This window comes from Lithobates pipiens, unplaced genomic scaffold, assembly GCF_037356315.1.
Source record: "Lithobates pipiens isolate NorthernLeopardFrog02 unplaced genomic scaffold, aLitPip1_a1.2 Scaffold_19, whole genome shotgun sequence".
Lineage (NCBI taxonomy): Eukaryota > Metazoa > Chordata > Amphibia > Anura > Ranidae > Lithobates > Lithobates pipiens.
Window position 1 is genome coordinate 43,730,163 of NW_027507764.1, and position 21,406 is coordinate 43,751,568.

The 21,406-nt window shown below is 46.7% G+C and overlaps 1 protein-coding gene across 3 annotated transcripts in view; it reads left to right on the forward strand.

Moving 5' to 3' along the window:
• CRPPA (CDP-L-ribitol pyrophosphorylase A) overlaps nucleotides 1-21,406 on the forward strand; it is a 337,629-nt gene that overhangs the window by 203,284 nt on the left and 112,939 nt on the right. For 2 of the 3 annotated variants that reach the window (XM_077490701.1, XM_077490699.1), the window contains one exon: nucleotides 10,579-10,698. The exons of the other annotated variant lie outside the window; for it this stretch is intronic. In XM_077490701.1, the coding sequence (XP_077346827.1) occupies nucleotides 10,579-10,698 (120 nt within the window). The remainder of the gene's footprint in view (nucleotides 1-10,578; nucleotides 10,699-21,406) is intronic. 3 annotated transcript variants of the gene reach the window in all.

Genomic DNA, 21,406 nt, shown 5'->3' on the forward strand with positions numbered 1-21,406 from the left:
TTGGCTTTGGGCACTGTGAAAGAGTGTAACAGACACTCTCAGCTGAGATGACTGCAGCCAGCAACCCTGCTGGGAAGCCATAGTCCAGTCTAAATAATGTGTCCGGGTTTAAGACAGTCTGAAACCCGGACACATGGTTCCAAACCCAAACCCAAACTGTCCGGGTGAATCCTGGACAGGTGGCAACCCTAGTGTATAGCTAGAATCTAGGGTTTAAGTGTTACTAAACCCAGGAGCCTGCATTCAGCATATTTGGTCTCCCGCAGTACACAGAACATGGAAATGCAATCAGTAAATATAAACTGCTAAATACCTTTTCTCATCAGCAGTATATAGCAGTCTTGTGACTTCTATCAGTGTCTGGTTAAAGCTTGTAGGAGAAGTTTTCATACTGCACTGAGCTGTCCTATGAGGTTACAAGACCCCTGACTTTCTGTCTGGACAGTGCTGATTGGTCCTGTGCCTATCACATGCACTCTCCCAAGAAAATAAAAACTCTCTAGCCATACACACCACACTGAGCATGTGCAGCCTGACTCCATTTACTCTGTCTTATCCAGACACGTTTTGGGGGCAATGCGAGAAGGGGAGGATCTGTGCATACAGGATCAAACAGCCTTTTTTACACAATGCAGAGGATTAACCCCTTGGGTTCCATGGTAAGTATAACAAGCATGCTTCACTGCACATACAGACTGATTTTACAGTTGTGGGTTTAGTAACACTTTAAATGATTTTACTTCTCTGTGTTTCCAGATCTTCTCCTATGCATCTAGGGGTCTCCTAACTTTTGCCACAGGATGGGTGTCTTGTTTTCTCCATAAAACACAGAGGTTGAATGAAAAGTAATGCCGCCACTTTTATATCTCAACAACAGATGGCAGCACTGATGTGCCCCAATGGTGACATGTTGGGGTTGATTTACTACTTCCAGATTTTTTTTTTCCGTCAAAGCTTAATTAAAGAAGTTGATTGGCTACTATGCACAGCTCCACCAGATTTTGCACTGTTTTAGTAAATCAGCCCTGTTGCCTAAGTTCTCTTCTATTACTTTAGTTGGTGTCGGGTCATTGCCCACTTGACCTCTGGATGATTTACCCCCTCATGACCAGGCCATTTTTGCTGATACAGCACTGCGTTGCTTTAACTGACAATTATTTATTTTATTTATTATTTTATTATAATTATTTTATTTATTTATTTTTTACTTTCTGCTATAAAACATATCCAATAACAAAAATTTAAAAAATTTAATTTCTTCATAAATTTAGGCCAGTATGTAATCTGCTACATTATTATTATTATTATTATTTTTTTTTTTTTTTTTTAATCCCCCAAGTGTATATTGATTGGTTTGCGCAAAAGTTATAATGTCTACAAACTATGGGATATTTACTGAAAATGTATTTATTTATTTTATTTTTTACTAGTAATGGCGGCGATTAGTGTCTTCTAGCAGGACTGCGATATTGTGATGGACAGTCTGACACTAACTGACACTTTTGACACTTTGTGGGATCCAGTGACCAGTGCTAAAAATATGCACTTTCACTATACTAATGACACCGGCTGGGAAGGGATTACACAGCTAGGGCCATCAAAGGGTTGAATGTGTGCCTAGCCAGTGTTTGTGCACACGATGGGGTCGGTTTACCAAAGGCAAATAGTCTTTGCACTTTGCAAAATGCAGTTGCTCCAGAGTTTAGTAAGTGAAGTAAAGTTTTACTTTGCTAAGAATACCCAATCACGTGCAAAGAAAAAAAAACAAAAAAAAAAAACAGCATTTTTGATTGGATGATGGAAGTTAGCAGAACTTTTGCTCATTTAGTAAGCTCTGGAGCAACCGCTCTTGCATTTGCCTTTAGTAAATCAACCTGCATGTGTGGTGCTTTTACTAAGGGAGGTGTTGGATTTTATTTCCTTGCTTTGCAAGGAAAGTCAATTCATCACTCCCCCCCCTGGGATGTCATTAAAGTTTATGTGTGTGTAAAGGCAGGCCGATTTACCGTCGTTTTAGCAGCGCTATTCGCCCGCTGACGGGGCGGTTTTAACCCCTGCTAGTGGCCGAAAAAAGGTGTTAAAACCGCCCGTAAACTGTATAGCCGTGCTGCCCCATTGATTTTAATGGGCAAGAGCGGTTTAGGAGCGGTGCATGCACTGCTCCAAAGATGCTGCTTGCAGGAGTTTTTTTAATGTCCTGCCAGCACACCGCTCCAGCATGAAAGCCCTCGGGGGTCTCACACTGGAGACACAGCAGCGGCTGTTTCAGGGCGCTTTGCAGGCGCTATTTTAATGCTGTAGTGTCTGCAAAGTGCCCCGGTGTGAAAGGGGTCTAAGGCCCCTTTTCACACGTGTCGGATCTGTCCGGCTGATCCCCTGCTGGGCTGGGCAGAGCGGGCGGATGACGGGTCTGTGTGTGCTTTGCCTATGCGGAGTGGACAGAGCCCACTCTACTCTATGGGCAGTCGGATGCAGATGGACCGGCTGTCAATTTACACCCGATGGCCCTCCGATCCAATCTGGCCAGACAGAGGCAAATGGATCCTCTTCTATTTGTTTTTGCCGGATCGGAGATAGCTGGGTGTAAACAGACACAAGTCTGTTTAAATCCAACTACCTATAAAGGAGACTAGGGGGTCTGATCGGTTCCGCTGGACAAACAGACAGGGGGATCCGATTGGGGGGGGCTCTCGCGTGAAAGGGGCCTTAAAGGGAGCTCTCTGCACTGCCCAGATAGGTTCCCATCAACTACCTTTCCATGAAACACAATGCACATAATTAACCACTTCCCACCCAAGGTACGTCCATGGACGTCCTTGACTTTCCGGGGGTATATCTGAATGATGCCTGAGGTTACAGACATCATTCAGATATCGGCATTTTCAGCCGGTGATTCCCTGCACCATAAGAACGATCATAGCGGCTGTTCCGCCGCTTGATCGTTCTTACGGGCGGCGGGATGGGGACGCCCCCTCTTGCCGCCCTCCGGTGCTTCTACCGACTCACTGCTTCCATCGGTGAGTCGGTCACAGGATCCGCCAGCCCCCAGATGATACCATAGAGATTTCCGGCAGACCAGATGGTCCCCGGAGTCTCTATGATCGTTCGGAGGCCGGGCGCGATGTTATGACGTCACGCCCGGCCTCTGCATTCAAAATAACGGCACCGATTTGGCTGGGAAGCCAGGATCGTTTTTTTATTTATTTTTTATTTTAGGCTTCCCAGCCTAGAGGTGAGATGCGGGGTCTTATTGACCCCATATCACTGTAAAAAGGTCCGATCATGCCATATTCCTATTACAAGGGATGTTTACATTCCGTGTAATAGGAATAAAAGTAATCAAAATATATTTTTTTTTTTTTTATTACAAACGTTTATTGGTGGTAAAAGAAGCATAAGTAGATCAACAGACACAAGTACATGACAGCATCAATGGAGAGCATAATGGGTATACACATCATACAAATGTTGCTGGCACAGCAGCGGTCCAAGCCCAACAAGGAACATTTAAAAAAGTGATTAACGTACACAGCCTGGAACGTATGCACCAGACGATGCTTATCAAGTGCAAAGATGTACATAATAGAGAGTTAGTAAAACAAGGGGAAATAAAAGAAACATAAACAAAAAGTTAACCTTGCAATAATCATTGCTATTGACTTCACCGACAGATAGCTAATACACTACAGTACTGTTTACAAGCTGGCGCTAGTCTCAGGTCCGGATCAAAGATATAGGAGAATAAACCAACAAAAAGGTATCAATATACAAATGCAATGGGATCGCCCGGACACCGGTGTAACACCTACTAAGGGATATGCGGGGAGGGAACCCCCATAGGACCGGAACACTCCGGCCATTCGAACCATTTGGCAGTATGGATATGCATGGTGTCCATAATGGTGTGATGTACCCGTTCCATTAGACGGATAGCGTCCATCCTACCAAGAACCCCCGACCAGGAGGTAACTTGCGAGCGCCAATGTAGCGCTATCGTCCAGTGGACAGCACAGAACAGTGTATTGATCAACCTTTGGGTGGGGCGGGAAACCCCTGCTATAGGAGCGAACAACAGACAGTGTGCAGGTGACAAATCAACCACGGATCCCACAATCGAGGACACCGTTGTGCGTACCTGATCCCAAACCCCCCGGAGCTGGGGACAGCTCCAGAAAATATGGACCAGAGAGCCTGGATCCGGGCAACCCCTAAAACAGCGATCAGGAACCGTGGGGTAAAACCTGTGAATCCTATCCGGGGTGAGGTACCACCGAGTATGAAGCTTCACAACGGTGTCCTTCACCGCCATAGATCTAGCACACTTATGCATATTCACAAGCATCACACTCCATTCCTCAGGCGTGAACTCTGTGTCTAAATCAGCCTCCCAGAGGCACATCGCCCTAGTTTTCTCTGGCATTTGGGATTCCAGAAGGTGTTTGTACACCGTAGAAATAATACCCCTGTCTCTGGAGTGTCTATAGCATAAAGATTCAAATTGGGTATTAGAGATGTCACCTAAAGAACTATAATGTGTCTGAAAAAAGTGTCTAATCTGGAGATATTTGTAGAATTCGGCCCTTGGCACCTCATGTTGTGATTGGAGTTGTGAAAAGGAGGTGAAGGCACCTCGTCTACCAGAAAGGTCCCGCAGAGTGACCAAAGACCTTTGGATCCACCATCTGAAGGCAACAGGAGACCCAAACGCCAGGGGGAATCTCCTATCGCCCAAAAACGATGCCAAAGTAGGCCTGTTAGGTCGCAGTCGAAATTTAGTCTTATACAGTGACCAGAGGTATAAGGAGCTACTCACTATGTTATTGAGAGGGGCTAAGTCCCTTGGACGGAGATTCTCCTGCCACAGGACACCCGGGAGGAAATAAGGTCGCAAAGACTGAGTTTCAAATTGCAACCACGGTATACCAACCGTTGGAGCATGCCATTGAGCTGTCTGGGCCAACCTGGCCGCTAAGTAATATAGCCATACATCTGGGAGTCCCAAGCCGCCCTGTAAAAGTGAGCGATGCGTCAGATGTCTCCCTAGCCTGGGCCTCTTTCCCAGCCATAGAAAAGTGTTAATATCGCGTTGTAGCGAGGTGAGGGCTTGGCGTGACACATAGATAGGGAGAGCCCTGAAGTAATATAAAAGTTTCGGCACAATAGACATTTTAACCGCTACCACCCTCCCAATCAAAGGGATACGAAAAGTTGACCACAAACGTAGCCACCTCCGAACCATTGTAAAGGCCGGAGGATAGTTGGCGCTATAGATTTCTGGTAAGGAAGGAGCTAGCTGGACCCCTAGGTATAAAATGGTGTTTTTAGAGAGAGAGAGACCAAAATATGAGCGCAAATTAGAAACTTCTGCAGGGGTAAAGTTGATAGGAAGGGCAGCACACTTAGCTATATTCACCCCCAAGCCCGAAAGCTTGTGAAAGGTGCCCAAGAGCTCCAGAAGATTGGGAAGAGCTATCAAAGGATTGGGTAAAAACAATAGGACATCGTCCGCGTAAAGGCTAAGCTTGTACTCCCCTTCCTCTTTCAAGTAACCACCTATGTTTGGATTAGTAACAATGGCCCTGGCAAGGGGCTCCAGAGCCAAGGCAAATATAAGTGGGGACAGGGGACAGCCCTGGCGGGTGCCCCGACTTATAGGGAAAAATTCGGAGGAACTACCGGGGAGTTTGATCCTAGTATAGGGTCTATGATACAGTGCTTTAAAACCATTAATGAATTCGCCCCCAAATCCAAACCTGGCCAAGACCCGGTCTAGATAGGGCCAGAGGACACTGTCGAACGCTTTTTGGATATCCAACCCGAAAATCAAAACTTTACGGGAGAAAAGGTTCGCATCTTGAATGATATTCGTTGCCAAACGAATGTTATCAGTGATCTGCCTATTGGGGATAAAACCAGTCTGCTCCGGTGACACAAGGGCACCTACAATAGGGGCCAATCTATTTGCCAATATCTTTCCTAGTATTTTAATGTCATTATTTAACACCGAAATGGGCCTAAAATTCTGGGGTAGGGAGTGGTCTTTATGGGGTTTGGGGATCAGGGTCATATTAGCATGCAACATCTCGTCAGGGAGAGTCTGTCCTTGCAGCGTCTGATTAATGAGTCTGGACAATTTAGGGGCCAGGATCTGTGAAAATTTCTTGTAATACGTGGAGGTGTAGCCATCCGGGCCAGGGGCTGTAGAGGATTTGAGTGTCTTAATAGTGTCCAACACCTCCTGTTCGGTGCAGGGGGCGTTAAGTGTGGCCCGCTGTGCATCGGAAAGGGATGGAAGGGGGAGCGAGTTCAGCCACTCATCTACATTATCCGGCATTGGATGCGAGGGGGAAGATAAAAGATCTCGGTAGAAGGATGAGAAAATTTTGAGCACCTCATTAGGGTGTGAAACCAGAGTACCTTTGTCATTTTTCAATTTATAAACATGAGTAGGTTGTAAAGATTGGTGTAGTTTACGCGAAAACATCTTGGAAGCCGTGTTACTATGTAGCAGAAATCTAGCTTTTGACCACCGAAGTGATTTCTCGGTACGTTCCGAGAGGATATTGTCTAGTTCGGTACGCTTTTGATTAATCAACAGAAGGACATCAGGGGAATGTGCCTGTACGTGGGACTGGTAGAGGGCACGCAGCTCACGTGTGAGGGCCTGAATCTTAGCATTACATTGTTTCTGCCTAGTGACTGCTATTTCAATCAAACGACCACGGAGAACCGCTTTATGAGCGGTCCAAAGAACCTGGGGTGAGATGTCCGGGGTGTCATTGATCGCGAAGTAGTCTGCTAGGTGGCTCTCAATCTGAGTATGGGTAGTGGGGTCTGAGAGTAAGGAATCATTCAATCGCCAGGAGGCAAGAGAGGGGGAGAGGCCCACGTGGGAGGTATGAAAGGCTACAATCTGATGGTCAGACCATGGGCACGGGTGGATAGTAGTGTGTGTGGAATTGGCCAAAAGAACCGGGGAAGCAAAAATATAATCAAGCCTAGCGTAGCTATCGTGAGGGTGAGAGTAGTGTGTATATTCACGAGCTCCAATATTAAGGGCCCTCCAGGTGTCAATAAGCTGCAAACCATCCAATGCTTTAGAGAGAAATTTAGGGAAAACCCTAGCACTATGTGACGTTCGGCTTCTATCCTCCGCATGATTAGCCACTAAGTTGAAGTCTCCACCTACTATCAGGTGGGGGGAGATGTATCTGTCGAGAGTACGTAGGAAAAGGTGATAGAAGGCACTCTGTGCATTATTAGGGGCGTACAGATTAGCAATCGTTACCTCCTTACCCTGCAATGTACCCTGAACAATTAGAAACCTGCTATCCTGATCTTTAAACACATGTGAGGGTTCAAATGAAACAGAATTACGAATATAAATTGCCACTCCTCTGGTCCTGGAATCAAATGTAGTAGTGTAATGTAATTTATATGACTTATCAAAAAATGTGGGGCAGGCCCCCGAGGAGAAGTGCGTCTCCTGTAGTAAGATGATATCCGCCCCAATACGTTTATAGTATCGGAAGGCTTTCCTCCGTTTGTGAGGGGAGTTAAAACCTCTCACATTATGTGAGATAACACGGAGACCCATATCAGCCAGTGTTCAACCGCAAAGGTGCGGGTGATCCGCGGGGAGAATTGGGGTTAAAATGGTTGAGTCCAAAACCAGAGGGGCCCGCATGTGCCAATATCAGGCCCAATCCAGTACCTATGGGGCCATCAGGAGGTCCGACATGAATCGGAGATCCATCAGCCCCGAGTTTATAGGCAAAGAAAATACATTCCGTCGTGAAGTCAGCAAAGCAAATAAACATAAACATAAAAATAAAACTTAACACTCTATGGGGTCTGGTTGGAAAGTCCAGCCGGACCAAGAAAATTGTGTAAATACTAGGCCTTACGGCCCAACTGCCACCTGCTACACACATGTCCCACAGTGGGTGAAAATCGTTAGTCAACTGGGAGACTATAACAAGATGAGTGTGTCCAAAAAGCCTGATACTCAGGTCTCTGGGACTAAGGATACGTGAGGAATGGTGTGCAGGTATGGAAGGGGGGAAGCGCAGCTACGAATGTCAGAGAGGGTGAGGCCACAGGGAGGTAACGAAAAAACAAAGTCAATTTCCTCAGCCTCCCGGGACACGGAGAAAACAGATGATGTAGTAGCCGAGCACCTGTTGAGCATTAGAAAATGGGGGCATTGGGAGATACAAGGACAGACGAAGGGAGGAATTCTGAAGAGGTCACGGTATGGAGAAACAGACCTCAAACATCTGGAAGTGGCTGGAGTCTGCGAGACCTTCTGTCCCTTTGAGGCGATGGTGTAGCCCAGATAGGGGATGGTCGCGGGGTCGGTGGGTGGCGAGGCGAATGTTGTCGTTCCAGAAGGCCCAGCTTCACCAAAATATCTTTGCCTTCGGATATCGTAGAGGCTATGTAGGTAGAACCGTTATGAGGCACAATCAGTTTGAACGGGAAACCCCAGCGGTACCGTATGTGGGCAGACTGCAAGGAGGAGGTAATCTCCTTCATCTTCCTTCGTTTCTCTAGTGTTGCCGGTGAAATATCCGGGTAGATCTGGACAGAAGCTCCGTCCAGTTGGATCCGAGGCATGTTTCGTGAGGCACGAAGGATTTCCTCCTTTATAAGGTAGTCCTTGAGACACATTACTATATCTCTGGGCGGCTTATCGGGAGGAGGTTTGGGTCTCAGAGCGCGATGTAGACGATCGCATGTAAAGGCTTCGGTAGACTGGTTCGGAAGTAGAAGTTGAAACAGACGAACGATCGTGGCCGGGAGGTCGGTCACCGACTCGGGGATACCTCGCACACGAACGTTATTCCTCCTGTTGCGGTTGTCAAGGTCCTCTAAGTGGTTTTGAAGTTGAACGACCGTGTCACCGAGCAGCTCATGATCCCTTCGTAAGTCCGAATAGGCAAGGTGCAGTTCGTCGTGCTTAACTTCCAGGAGGTCTGTCCTATTGCCCAGGGCCGCCATTTCCTGAGAAATCAAGCTCGTGGATTTATGCAGCTCCGCTTGGAATTTCTTCGCCAGCCTATCGTACATAGAGGACAGGCTGTCCTCCAAATCCGCTTTAGTGAGAGCGTCGCCCATGCCGTGGAGCGGGCCCGCTGGACGCGAGGCTGCATCGGCCTTGGGGGAATGGGCGCCATCTTGGGACATGTCTGGCCCGTCCGAGGTCCGTAGAAGGTAGGCCGTAAGAGAGCGTTGAGCGGTCTTCCGCTTGCTTTTCTTAGATGTCGGCATGCACAAGTGGTCCCGCAGGCGATTCCCGTTATTTGTGGACCAAAAGTCGGGCCCAATCGTCCTGGGGAGTGATATAACTTCTCCGTAGCCCCGGGAGCTCAGAGACCTAGCTGCTGCCTCGTTTCCCGCCGCGCATGCGCCCCCAAAATATTTTTTTTTTTAAGTGTCAAACTAAAAAAATAAAGATAAAATTAACAAAAAAAAGAAAAAATTAAAGCGCCCCTGTCCCCGTGAGCTCGTACGCAGAAGGGAACGCATATGTAAGTCCCGCCCACATATGAAAACGGCGTGCAAACCACACATGTAAGGCATCGCCGCAAACGTTGGAGCGAGAGCAATAATTATAGCCATAGACCTCCTCTATAATGCAAAACATGTAACCAGTAAAAAAATTTAAAGCGTATCTTCATCTATCACATTATGCAAAAAAATTGGGCTAACTTTAATGTTTTTTTTTTGTTTTTTTTAAGCATGAAACTGTTTTTTTTCTGAAAAAAACATGTTAGAAAAATTGCTGTGCAAATACCATGTGAGATAAAAAGTTGCAACAACCGCCATTGTATTCTCTAGGGTCTTTGCTAAAAAAAAACATATATAATGTTTGGGGTTCTATGTAATTTTCTAGGAAAAAAAAATTATGAATTTTACATGTAGGAGAGAAATGTCAGAATTGGCCTGGATGCAAAGTGGTTAAACATTTTGTTTAGTCGATCCTGTCCTTCACCACCCCTCTTATTTCCAAAGGCAGTGCAGGACAAAGCCACTTCCTATATGATTTCCTTTGGATGTGATTATGATAATGTGAAAAGCTTCTTATATTTTTATTAACTTTCCATTGAGTGCTTGGACTAACTAGAAAAACTACAATTTCTGGGGAAATTGTGTGAAGTGTTCTTGCCTCCACCTACTGGAGTGAGCGGAGTAACTGGGGGGTCATAATGTTTTGGCTGGTCATAGGGTTGTCAGCTTTTGTCACCTCCCACTCTAGTTTTGAACATTTTGCCATTCATTCCTATGGGACAAATTTTGCCGCAAAAACGCCGATATTTCTTGAACCATTTGGCGAAACGTTCCACAAAGTAATAGCACACCAATCGGGAACAATCCGCACGTTTGGGTATATTACTGTCTATGTAGTGTAAAAGCTCTGGGAGGAGTACGGGTGGTAAATTTGGCTATAATAATAATAATATGTATGTGAGATAACAGTAAGTGCTCTTGCTATGCAAGAACACTTAATAAAAGGCTGTTACATTAGGATGCGGGCTGAATTTATTTTTGTATTACTTTTTATTCTACTCTAAGGTCCATCTGGATTTTCCAGAGCAAAGTGGAACTCAAAACCTAGGTGGGATCCGAGACTTGGCAAAAGAGGCACAGAAAGCAGACGTGTTGGTTTACGGACTTTTGATTCGCTTCTCTAAGGTAAGTGAACTCCTCCCTTGTGTAAAGCAGGTCATACATGGATTGAAATTCAGTCGGTTCAGCAGGGACTGGCGATGATTCGATCCATCTATGGGCAGACTGTGCCGAAGTCAATCCATCGAACGACTTGGGTACAACCAGCATGCGGGATTTCCAGCTGTGGTGTAAGGAAATAAAATAAAATCATCAATGGGCTGCTTACGTTTTGTTTACCCTAGCAGCCAAATCCAATACTTCATAAATGGGAGCCAGATGTATGGCTGTTTGAATGGTGTACAGCATTCTTACTGAATCCAAGAACATGCCTACTGTGAGTTGCATTCCTTAAGTGCCATCTGACAGATGCAACAATCACCAGAGTTACTCCAGCCATAGATGGATCGAATCCTGGCCAGTTCAGGGACCGGCCAAGATTCCACCCATCTATGGGCAGGGTTATTGCACAGATTTTTTGCATGAGGTTAATGCCGGCTGCTATAGCTGCTAGCAGTAATAATTGTGTTTTTGCCGGCAAAGAAAGGCTCCCTGTGTCTCCCTGCTGGCGAAAACAATAGCACTACAGGTTGGATTCCCCCATCAACATTGAGATCAAGTGATTTACTTTCCTGCAACCCATGTTTAGAGGAAATAAAGGCGCATCATCTATGGCTTGCTTTAGGGAAAACCATTGTGCACCTTTATACCCGAAGTTTACAGTCTGACAATGCCAGCCCAGAGCAGACAGCTAAATATACAATGAAATATGTTTATTTTTATTACTATACAGAATTTGTATAGCGTCACCCGCTTCCACTCAGCTTTACAAAATATAGAGAGATGGTGCAATTCTAATACAATTCAAGACAAGAGGTTTAGGAGGGCCCTGCTCATAAAGGGGTTTACAATCTAGGCCAGACATTTCCAACCAGGGTTCTGTGGAATCGTAGGGTTCCTCAAGAGGTTACCAGGGGTTCCTTGGGTTATAACTGATGCACCTTCCATCTGATGGTGCCTGCATAGTTCCAGAGCCAACGCCACTTGGCAAATCGAGCAGCATGACACCAATGATCTATTTTAGTGTCTGTAAGGGGTGGCATCCTTCCTACTCACCACCAGTGTAAGGAACATTCTTCTCACTGATCATCAATGTAAGGAGCATTCTTCCCACTGATCACCAATGTAAGGAGCATTCTTCTCACTGATCACCAATGTAAGGAACATTCTTCTCACTGATCACCAATGTAAGGAACATTCTTCCCACTGATCACCAATGTAAGGAACATTCTTCTCACTGATCACCAATGTAAGGAACATTCTTCCCACTGATCACCAATGTAAGGAACATTCTTCCCACTGATCACCAATGTAAGGAACATTCTTCTCACTGATCACCAATGTAAGGAACATTCTTCTCACTGATCACCAATGTAAGGAACATTCTTCCCACTGATCACCAATGTAAGGAACATTCTTCCCACTGATCACAAATGTAAGGAGCATTCTTCCCACTGATCACCAATGTAAGGAACATTCTTCTCACTGATCACCAATGTAAGGAGCATTCTTCCCACTGATCACCAATGTAAGGAACATTCTTCCCAATTTTTCTTTATTAAAAGTCTTGCAATCATTAAGCATAAAATCACAATATATAAATATACATAAATATATACATATTTACATAAATTAAAATAAATATAGCAAAACTGCTCTCAAACCAAAAAAATTACTTTACAGCAATAACATAAATCCTATTACGACTCACACCATTACACCAGACATCAAACTTGTGAGGTTAAGAAACAAACCTGTACCCATTATGCATGCAGCCCTTCTTCAAAAAGAAGATACTAACCAAAAAAAGCTAAGGGAGTGAAAGAACCAGAAAAAGAAAAGAGCTCCTCACCCAGAGATGGGCAGTTCACCAAACGCAGGTCTGATATTCCTCCACGCCCTTATCCAGACTGCCCGAGGCTCCCTGCCCCTCTCAAGACCCCGAATTTTCCCAACCTCATCCAGAATATCGTGCACCACCACCTCAACAGAGAGGACTTTCTTCCGCAGGGTAATCTGGCACCGTGCATTCCATGTGAAGTAACGGACAACTATACTAACTAAAAACAGTGTATCCAAATCAAAATCCCAGTGAGTTGGGAATGCCCCATTCACCCACTCCGCATAACTCATGCGATAGAAAAAGGGGATGCCTAGAGCCCTCCCCACCCTTTTATACACCTCTATGTTAAAGGGACACTGGAGCAAAAAGTGGTCCATAGACTCCACTTTACCAACACACTCCGCTCTAGGACAATCCCGATCATCCACAGGGCGATGCTTCAAGTTCCCTCTCACATAGAGCCTTCCATGGAAGGCGAGCCAGGCTTGATCCCTAAACTTCAAGGGGATTCTTTCTAAATTGATTAAACGCAACCCTTCCCTCATTACAGAGCCTGGGCAATCCCTTAAGGCCAGTGACACACTGAAAGCAGAGCCCAAAATCCTCTTCTCCAGAAGCTTCCTGGGGAGGGACTTGATATCCTCCACTGTCACCTGCCACTGCCGAAGTATTTTCAGACACGGGGCAACATAAGCCGGGAGCTTGCCATGTCGGACTCTCAGACTTTTCACTGGCCCGCCATCTTCCCAGGATCGCAGAAAAGGCCTAAAACAAGATTGAAAAATACCCACCCATCCCGGCGGGTTCTCTGCTAGCATGTTACCAAGATTGTACTTTAAAAACAGCAGAGAAAAGAAAACTATTGGGTTGACCATTCCTAGGCCACCCTCCCGCCTAGACAGGTAAGTTACATTGCGTTTGATCAGGTTCAGCCTACTTCCCCATAACAGTTGGAAAAAGCAGCTGTACACCCTTGCATAGAGAGATACTGGCAAGATACAGACGAAGCTGACATATAAAAAAATTGGGACCAGGTACGTTTTGATCAAGTCAACCCTCTCCCTCAATGAAAGCTTCCATTTCTTCCAATTTGCTACTTTGGCATTGGCACACACCAACCTGCTTTCCCAATTTCGATGACCATAGTCACCAGGACCAAATTTGATGCCCAACACTTTAATTTCCTGCTGGGGCTCTGGGAAGGCATCCGGAAGTTCGAAGCTTTCACCTTCCTCACCCATCCAGAAAACGTCACTCTTTTCATGGTTGACTTTAGAACCAGAAGCCTCCGTGTACTGCTCTATCATAGAGACCACCTCCTGCGCCTCCTCCGTTCCAGAGACAATAACAGACACATCATCGGCATAGGCCACGACCTTCAAAGGTGGCACACCAGCAATGCCCAAAGGCACCCCGCACAAAGATCCACACTCTAGCCTTCTTATAAAGGGGTCGATTGCGAATACATATAACAGGGGGCTCAGAGGACATCCCTGGCGCACACCAGAGCCAACCTCAAAAGGCCGTCCAACCCAACCATTAACCAGTGGGAAGCTCTCAGCCCCTTTATATAATGTCTTCAGCCAATCTATAAACCTCCCCTGCAGGCCGTATCTACCAAGTAGCAAATACAGGTACTCGTGATTGACTCTATCAAAAGCCTTCGCCTGATCCAATGCCAGCAAGTACTTTCTCCATCCAGCAGGCCTGCATCGTTCCAAAGCCTCCCGGACAGCTAAAACCGCTGAAAAGGTACTTCTACCTTGGACCGAGCAGTGCTGATGACTGGACAACAAATCGCCTGCCACTGACGACAAGCGCCAAAAAAGAATCTTCGCCAAGATCTTTCAATCAACATTGAGAAGACTGATGGGGCGCCAGTTCTCAATCATTGAGGGGTCTTTACCTTTTGACAGAAGAATCACAGCGGATTGCCTCATGGAGGGAGGGAGCGAACCCTCTTCTAGACAGCTGTTATAAACCTCCGCTAAAAAGGGAGCCAGAATGGACTTAAAACACTTGTAGAATTCAGCCGTCAACCCATCTGGCCCAGGCGATTTTTTGGTAGCCAGCTTCTCTATAGCATGGACTACCTCATCCACTGAAATTGGTTCTGTCAAATCCATCAAAGGCAATGTACCATTTCCCAATCCTGGAGTAGAATCCAGAAAGCTTTCCATCTTGTCCCGACAAAGGTCCTTTCTTCCTAGAAGATCTGCATAATATGATCTGAAGATCTCCAGGATCCCTGATCTGGACTTCACCAGGGAACCCGTACTATCCCTCAGGCCTATGACCGTCTTAACTGCTATGCCTTGCTTACAGTTCTGGTAAGGATCAGGCGAGTGATATTTTCCATAATCCCTCTCCAGAACCAAGGAGGCATGCCGGTCGTATTGACACTTTCTAAGAAGAAACTTCACCTCAGAGATCTCCCCTGGATCTCCTCTATACGAGACAAGACGATCAAGCTTCCTCCGCAAATGCTGGTAGGCAATGTACATACCAAGCTGCTTCTTCTTACTTATGGCCTTGAAAAGTCCAATCGCCCTTTGTTTCACAAGTTCCCACCACTCTGACTTAGTGCTGCAAAAGTCCAGAATAGAAACCTGTGCCTGAAAAAAGTCCTCAAAGGATTGTCTTACCTCTACGTCTTCCAGGAGAGCCGAATTCAGTTTCCAGGTACCCCTTCCCCTGGGTGGAGAGTCCGAGGCATTCAGAGTCACAGACAGCATACAGTGGTCAGAGAACTCCACCGCCCTCAACTCAGGAGCCGAGAAAGCAGAGTTCTCCTTTAAAAAAAACCTATCTATCCTACTCTGACTATTCCCTCTCTGAAATGTGAATCCCGTGCTGCCAGGGCAGTGCTTAATATGCACATCTACCAGGCCTGCTTGTCTCACCATATCTCTAAGAAAAACGCTATCTTACGCCAGCCTGTCTATGGAGCCTCTCCTGTCTTCAGGCCTAATTATGGTGTTAAAATCACCTCCAAAGACAACCTGCTGGGACGTAAAAAGGAAGGGCTTGATCTCTGTGAGGAGGCATTTCCTGCCCCATCTTGACTGCGGTCCATAGATATTAATCAGACGCAAGTCCTGCCCCCTAACAGAGACGTCCAAGACCATGCATCTCCCAATCTCTACCTCAATTACCCGCCGGCACGTTACCATATCGGTTTTAAAAAGGACCGCAACTCCGCTGCAGGGCTCAGCCGCAAGAGACCAAAAGGAGGGACCGCATCTCCACTCCCTTTTTGCTAGATGGACATCAGCCAAAGTATTGAGTCAGGTCTCTTGCAAAAATAAAATCTCGGCATCAAACTCGCTGAGCAAAAATAAGGCAATATCACGAGCTCTTGCAGATTTCATGCTGGCGACATTAATGGTCGCCACCTTTATCGGAGTGGGAACTGCCATCAGGGTGATTGGGGTAGTCGTTTCTTAACCTTTGCCACACTCTCATCACCAGAAACAGCTCTCTTCAAACTATGTGACTCCCCCTCATCCATGGATGATAAAGAAAAAGATAAATCAGACATCCCATCACCTGACAAAACTGAAAAAGGGTTACCAGGAGGAACCCCTCCTGGGTCCGACTCTGAGGAAGAAATAACCACCTTATTTGTCTTCCTCTTCTTCTTCTTCTTCTTCCTCCTAAACGTCTCCCACCCCTCATCATCCGAATCCCCCCCAACAGAGGGTGAGACATGGGATATGGACACCCTTCCATCAGCCCCACCCCCATCCAGCACCCCCACACCCCCCTGACCACGTTTGCGCTGCCGAGGGACAGGGACTGGAGGCTGAGAAGGAAGGTCCGCCAAACCTGCCCCCCCAGCAGCTTCCGCTAGTCTGGAGGATCTACGTACAGCAGGAATAGGGACCACCACATGGGGGACAGACTTAGGGACCACATCACTAGAGGGAACAGAATCTGAAGCAACAGATGGAACAGACACAGGAGGGACAGACTCAGGGACAACATTACCAGGGGAAACAGAATCCAAAACAACAGATGGAACAGACACAGGAGGGACAACAACAGTTACAGTGGCCTCATCCTCCTTATCCAGCCTCTGCAGCTCAGCCTCCAATCCTGGCAGGTTATGTAAAGCCTCTGGACACTTACTGTAAGGATGGCCAAGCTTTTGGCACAGATTGCACCGAATTTGGGTACAATCCTTTGCCAAATGGTCCAGACCCTGGCATAGCGAACACTTTTTACGGGTGCAGGTAGAGGCAAAATGGCCCTTTTCACCACATTTATTGCAGACTTTGGGCTGTCCCTGGTAGAATATAGTCAGCCGATCTCTTCCCAGGAAAGCTGAGCAGGGCAGATGTTGGACTACATTGCCCAGCACCCCCAGTTTTAGTGACACCCTCCAGGCCCCTGTCCATATCCCATGTTCATCCAGGACCTTCCGCAGTGGAGTGAGGACCTCACCATATCGGCGTAGCCATACTATCAAATCAGCCTCTGGTATGGATTCGTTACGCACCAGGATGGTCACCGATTTTATCAGAGGCTGCCTGGAAATCACTTTTGGCACCAAACCACTCCACTGCGGAAGGCCCTGGCACCTCCTATGTCGCTCCCAAAATAAATCCAACCCCTCAGGTTTTACAAAAGATAAATCAAATTCATAACTTCCCACTGGGCAAATCAAAGCAAAAATATCCACAGCTTTAAACCCCATTTCCAAAACCAACTCAGCCACCCTCCCCCTCACTGGTGGGGTCCCCTCCCCCTCCCACTTGAACTGAACCACATTCCTCCTCCTATACCCACCACCAATCCCACCACCAAACCCCCCTATATTGTGACCACCAATATTTACAGCATTCCCCCCACCCTCCTTGGTGCGACTCCCCACAACAGACGCATAACTACCCATATTCCTCCCAGCAGAAGAGACATTTGTTTGTTTTGAGCCTTCTGGCACACCTCTAGCAGATATCGATTGTACAGATTTGGTCTGTACAATCGATGAGTCTTTCTTCTGCTGAGCAGAAAGAGAAATGTCATTTTTATCTTGGTCAGCAATATTAACCCCTTCACCTCCACCCACCACATTCACTGCCTTATCAATATTATTACTGTCATTATTTCCTGTCACATTCATAGTTCCTGCCGTGTCCTCAGTCACTGCTGTCCCCATACATACTTCACCTCCAGGCCGACTCTTCTCCTCCATCAGGACAGGACTATCAGCTGAGCAGGGTGAATGTTGTCCTAATACAGCAACAGGTGAATCACTGCAGGAGACTTCCATGGCAGTCTCCACTTCACATGCTGCACTGTGCTGAACCCCTCCCCCACCTGCATCAATCAGCCCAGGTGAAGGAGAAACAGGCTCTCTGGAGCTGGCAGCCATCTTGCTTGTGGAACTACAGGTCCCAGCAGTATCAGCAAAATCCAGGCGTGGGGTGCATGGTGGAGATCCATCCACATTGCTCTGGTGAGCTGATGACACCTCTGCCAGGGGCTCTCCCTCCATGTCTGCAGCGGGTTTCCCTGTAGCAGGCAGCTGTATGCAGATCTCCTTCCCTCTCTGTTCCTCAGCCGGGACACATTCCACTACAGCAGGTGGGGCAGACATGTTGGATGGAGGCTGTACAGCGCACTGGGATCCCTCCACCAGTGCTGGCTCTGCCGGTCTGTAATCCCTCCGCTCATCCTTAGGGACCTCCGATGGCTCACCAACAGACCTGTCTGCCCTCAGGGGTGACTCCATCTGCTGGATGAACTGTAGGGTGCCATGTTGACTCTCAACCCCCTGGCTGGTTGCCGCTGGCGATTCCCCAGCCTGACATGGGGGAGAGGTGCAGAGACAGATGAAGCCGGGTTGTCTGTTACCTGCTAATCCACAGAACTCACCGATGTCTGGCTGGAAAATCTTTTCTCATTTTTAAATTTTTCAGCAAAAGCTCCACTTCTGTCCTTCAATTTATTCAAAAATAAAGATTGTTTCTTTACTTTCTCCTCCATCTGCTGCAACTCTGGCTTCATGGCCAAACGGTTTTTACTCCAGGCCTGGAAATACTTAAGCCCCGTACACACGAGAGGACTTATGTCCGACAGACTTCCGAAGGAGTTCCGTCGGAGTTCTGCCGGAGTTCCGACGGAGTTCTGACGGACTTTTCGGCGGAGCGGACTTGGCCACACACAATCACACTAAACTCCGACGGATTCGAACGTGATGACGTACGACTGGATTCGAATACGGAAGTTCATAGCCAGTAGCCAATAGCTGCCCTAGCGTCGGTTTTAGTCCGTCGGAATAGCATACACACGAGCGGAGTTTTCGAAGGGACCCGGGTCCGGCAGAGTTCCGTCGGGAAAATTTGAAGCATGTTCCATATTCTAAAGTCCTTCGGACTTTGGCGAGTCAAAAGTCCGTTGCAGCCCACACACGATCGAATAGTCTGACGGACTCAGTCCTTCGGACTTTGGATGTTGAAAAGTCCGCTCGTGTGTACGGGGCATAAGTCTTGAAATTTTTATGTTCAAATTTTAAACATTTAAGTTTCTCCTCAGCCCTTCCGATTGCCCGAAAACGGTCAACAATCTTCTGTCTGTAGGCATCCACGTTCTCAGCAGGGCCTGGACCCACAGACAGATCCTCCACCTCCTCCTCCTCACTAGGCCCCGTATCATCGGGGGAAACCATCCCAGGGCCTCCCCCAGGATCAGGCATTATTCCTGGGCCGAGCTAGCAGGCAAGGCCCAGGCTTGAAAAAAGGTGTGGTTCTCAGAGAGCTCCTTGGGTGTGTCCTCCTCCTCCTTCCCACTGACCACCAATGTAAGGAACATTCTTCCCACTGATCACAAATGTAAGGAACATTCTTCCCACTGATCACCAATGTAAGGAACATTCTTCCCACTGATCACCAATGTAAGGAACATTCTTCCCACTGATCACCAATGTAAGGAGCATTCTTCTCACTGATCACCAATGTAAGGAGCATTCTTCTCACTGATCACCAATGTAAGGAGCATTCTTCTCACTGATCACCAATGTAAGGAACATTCTTCCCACTGATCACCAATGTAAGGAACATTCTTCCCACTGATCACCAATGTAAGGAGAATTCTTCCCACTGATCACCAATGTAAGGAACATTCTTCTCACTGATCACCAATGTAAGGAACATTCTTCTCACTGATCACCAATGTAAGGGACATTTTTCCTACTGATCACCAATGTAAGGAACATTCTTCCCACTGATCACCAATGTAAGGAACATTCTTCCCACTGATCACCAATGTAAGGAACATTCTTCCCACTGATCACCAATGTAAGGAACATTCTTCCCACTGATCACCAATGTAAGGAACATTCTTCTCACTGATCACCAATGTAAGGAGCATTCTTCTCACTGATCACCAATGTAAGGAACATTCTTCTCACTGATCACCAATGTAAGGAACATTCTTCCCACTGATCATCAATATATAAGGGCATTTTTCCTATTAGTAGGTGAGGTTGAAAAAAAAAAAGTCCCTCAAGTCCAACCTATGTGTGTGATTATATGTCAGTATTACATTGTATATCTCTGTAAGTTGCGGTCCTTCAGGTGCTTATCTAATAGTTTCTTGAAACTATCGATGCTCCCCGCTGAGACCACCGCCTGTGGAAGGGAATTCCACATCCTTGCCGATCTTAGCCCTTGTACACACGGTCGGACATTCTGATGGAAAATGTCCGATCGAACCGTGTTTTCGGATAATCCGACCGTGTGTGGGCTCCATCTGACTTTTTCAAGTGTCTCTTCTCCAGAGAGAATAAGTTCAGTGCTCACAACCTTTCCTCATAAATAATATCCTCCAGACCCTTTATTAGCTTTGTTGCCCTTCTTTGTAGTCGCTCCATTTCCAGTAGATCCTTCCTGAGGACTGGTGCCCAGAACTGGAGAGCATATTCCTGGTGCGGCCGGACCAGAGTCTTGTAGAGCGGGAGAATTATCATTTTATCTCTGGAGTTGATCCTCTTTTTAATACATGCCAGTATTCTGTTTGCTGTGTTAGCAGCAGATTGGCATTGCATGTCATTGCTTAGCCTATCATCTACTAGGACCCCCAGGTCCTTCTCCATCCTAGATTCCCCCAGAGGTTCTCCCCCCAGTGTATAGATTGCATTTATATTTTTGCCACCCAAATGCATTATTTTAAATTTTTCTACATTAAACCTCATTTGCCATGTAGTTGCCCACCCCATTCATTTGTTCAGATCTACTTGCAAGGTTTACACATCCTGCGGAGAAGTTATTGCCCTGCTTATAACCAATGAATTGGTTTCAGCAGGAGTTCCCTGAGACCTCCAGATTATTTTAGGGGTTCCTCTGGTGTAAAAAGGTTGAGAGAGGCTGATCTAGACAAAGGGGCAAGTGATAATAAAAGGTAATAACTGTGTGGGTATGAGCTGATGGAGAACATAAAATGACAGTTTTAGGTGGGGGTGGGATATGCACACGACTTGCAGTGCAATGCATTTTACAGTAGAGCTTAAAGTGGTTGTAAACCCTTACAAACCACTTTGACCTATAGGTAAGCCTAGATTAAGGCTTACCTGTAGGTCCAAGAAATATCTCCTAAACCTACACGGTTTAGGAGATATTTACTAAAAGACAGCGACAGCTGTCTACGGCGCATGCGTATGCGTATCTACTATCGATATGCCATTAGTGGCGGCTCCCGTGCGCATGCACAGGAGTGACATCATCGCTTCTCCGGCGCTGTGAGTAGCCGGAGCAGCAATACCCGGAAGAAGATGGATGCCCCGGACTACAGGGGACAGCGGTGACATCGCTGGCTCCTGTGTCAGGTAAG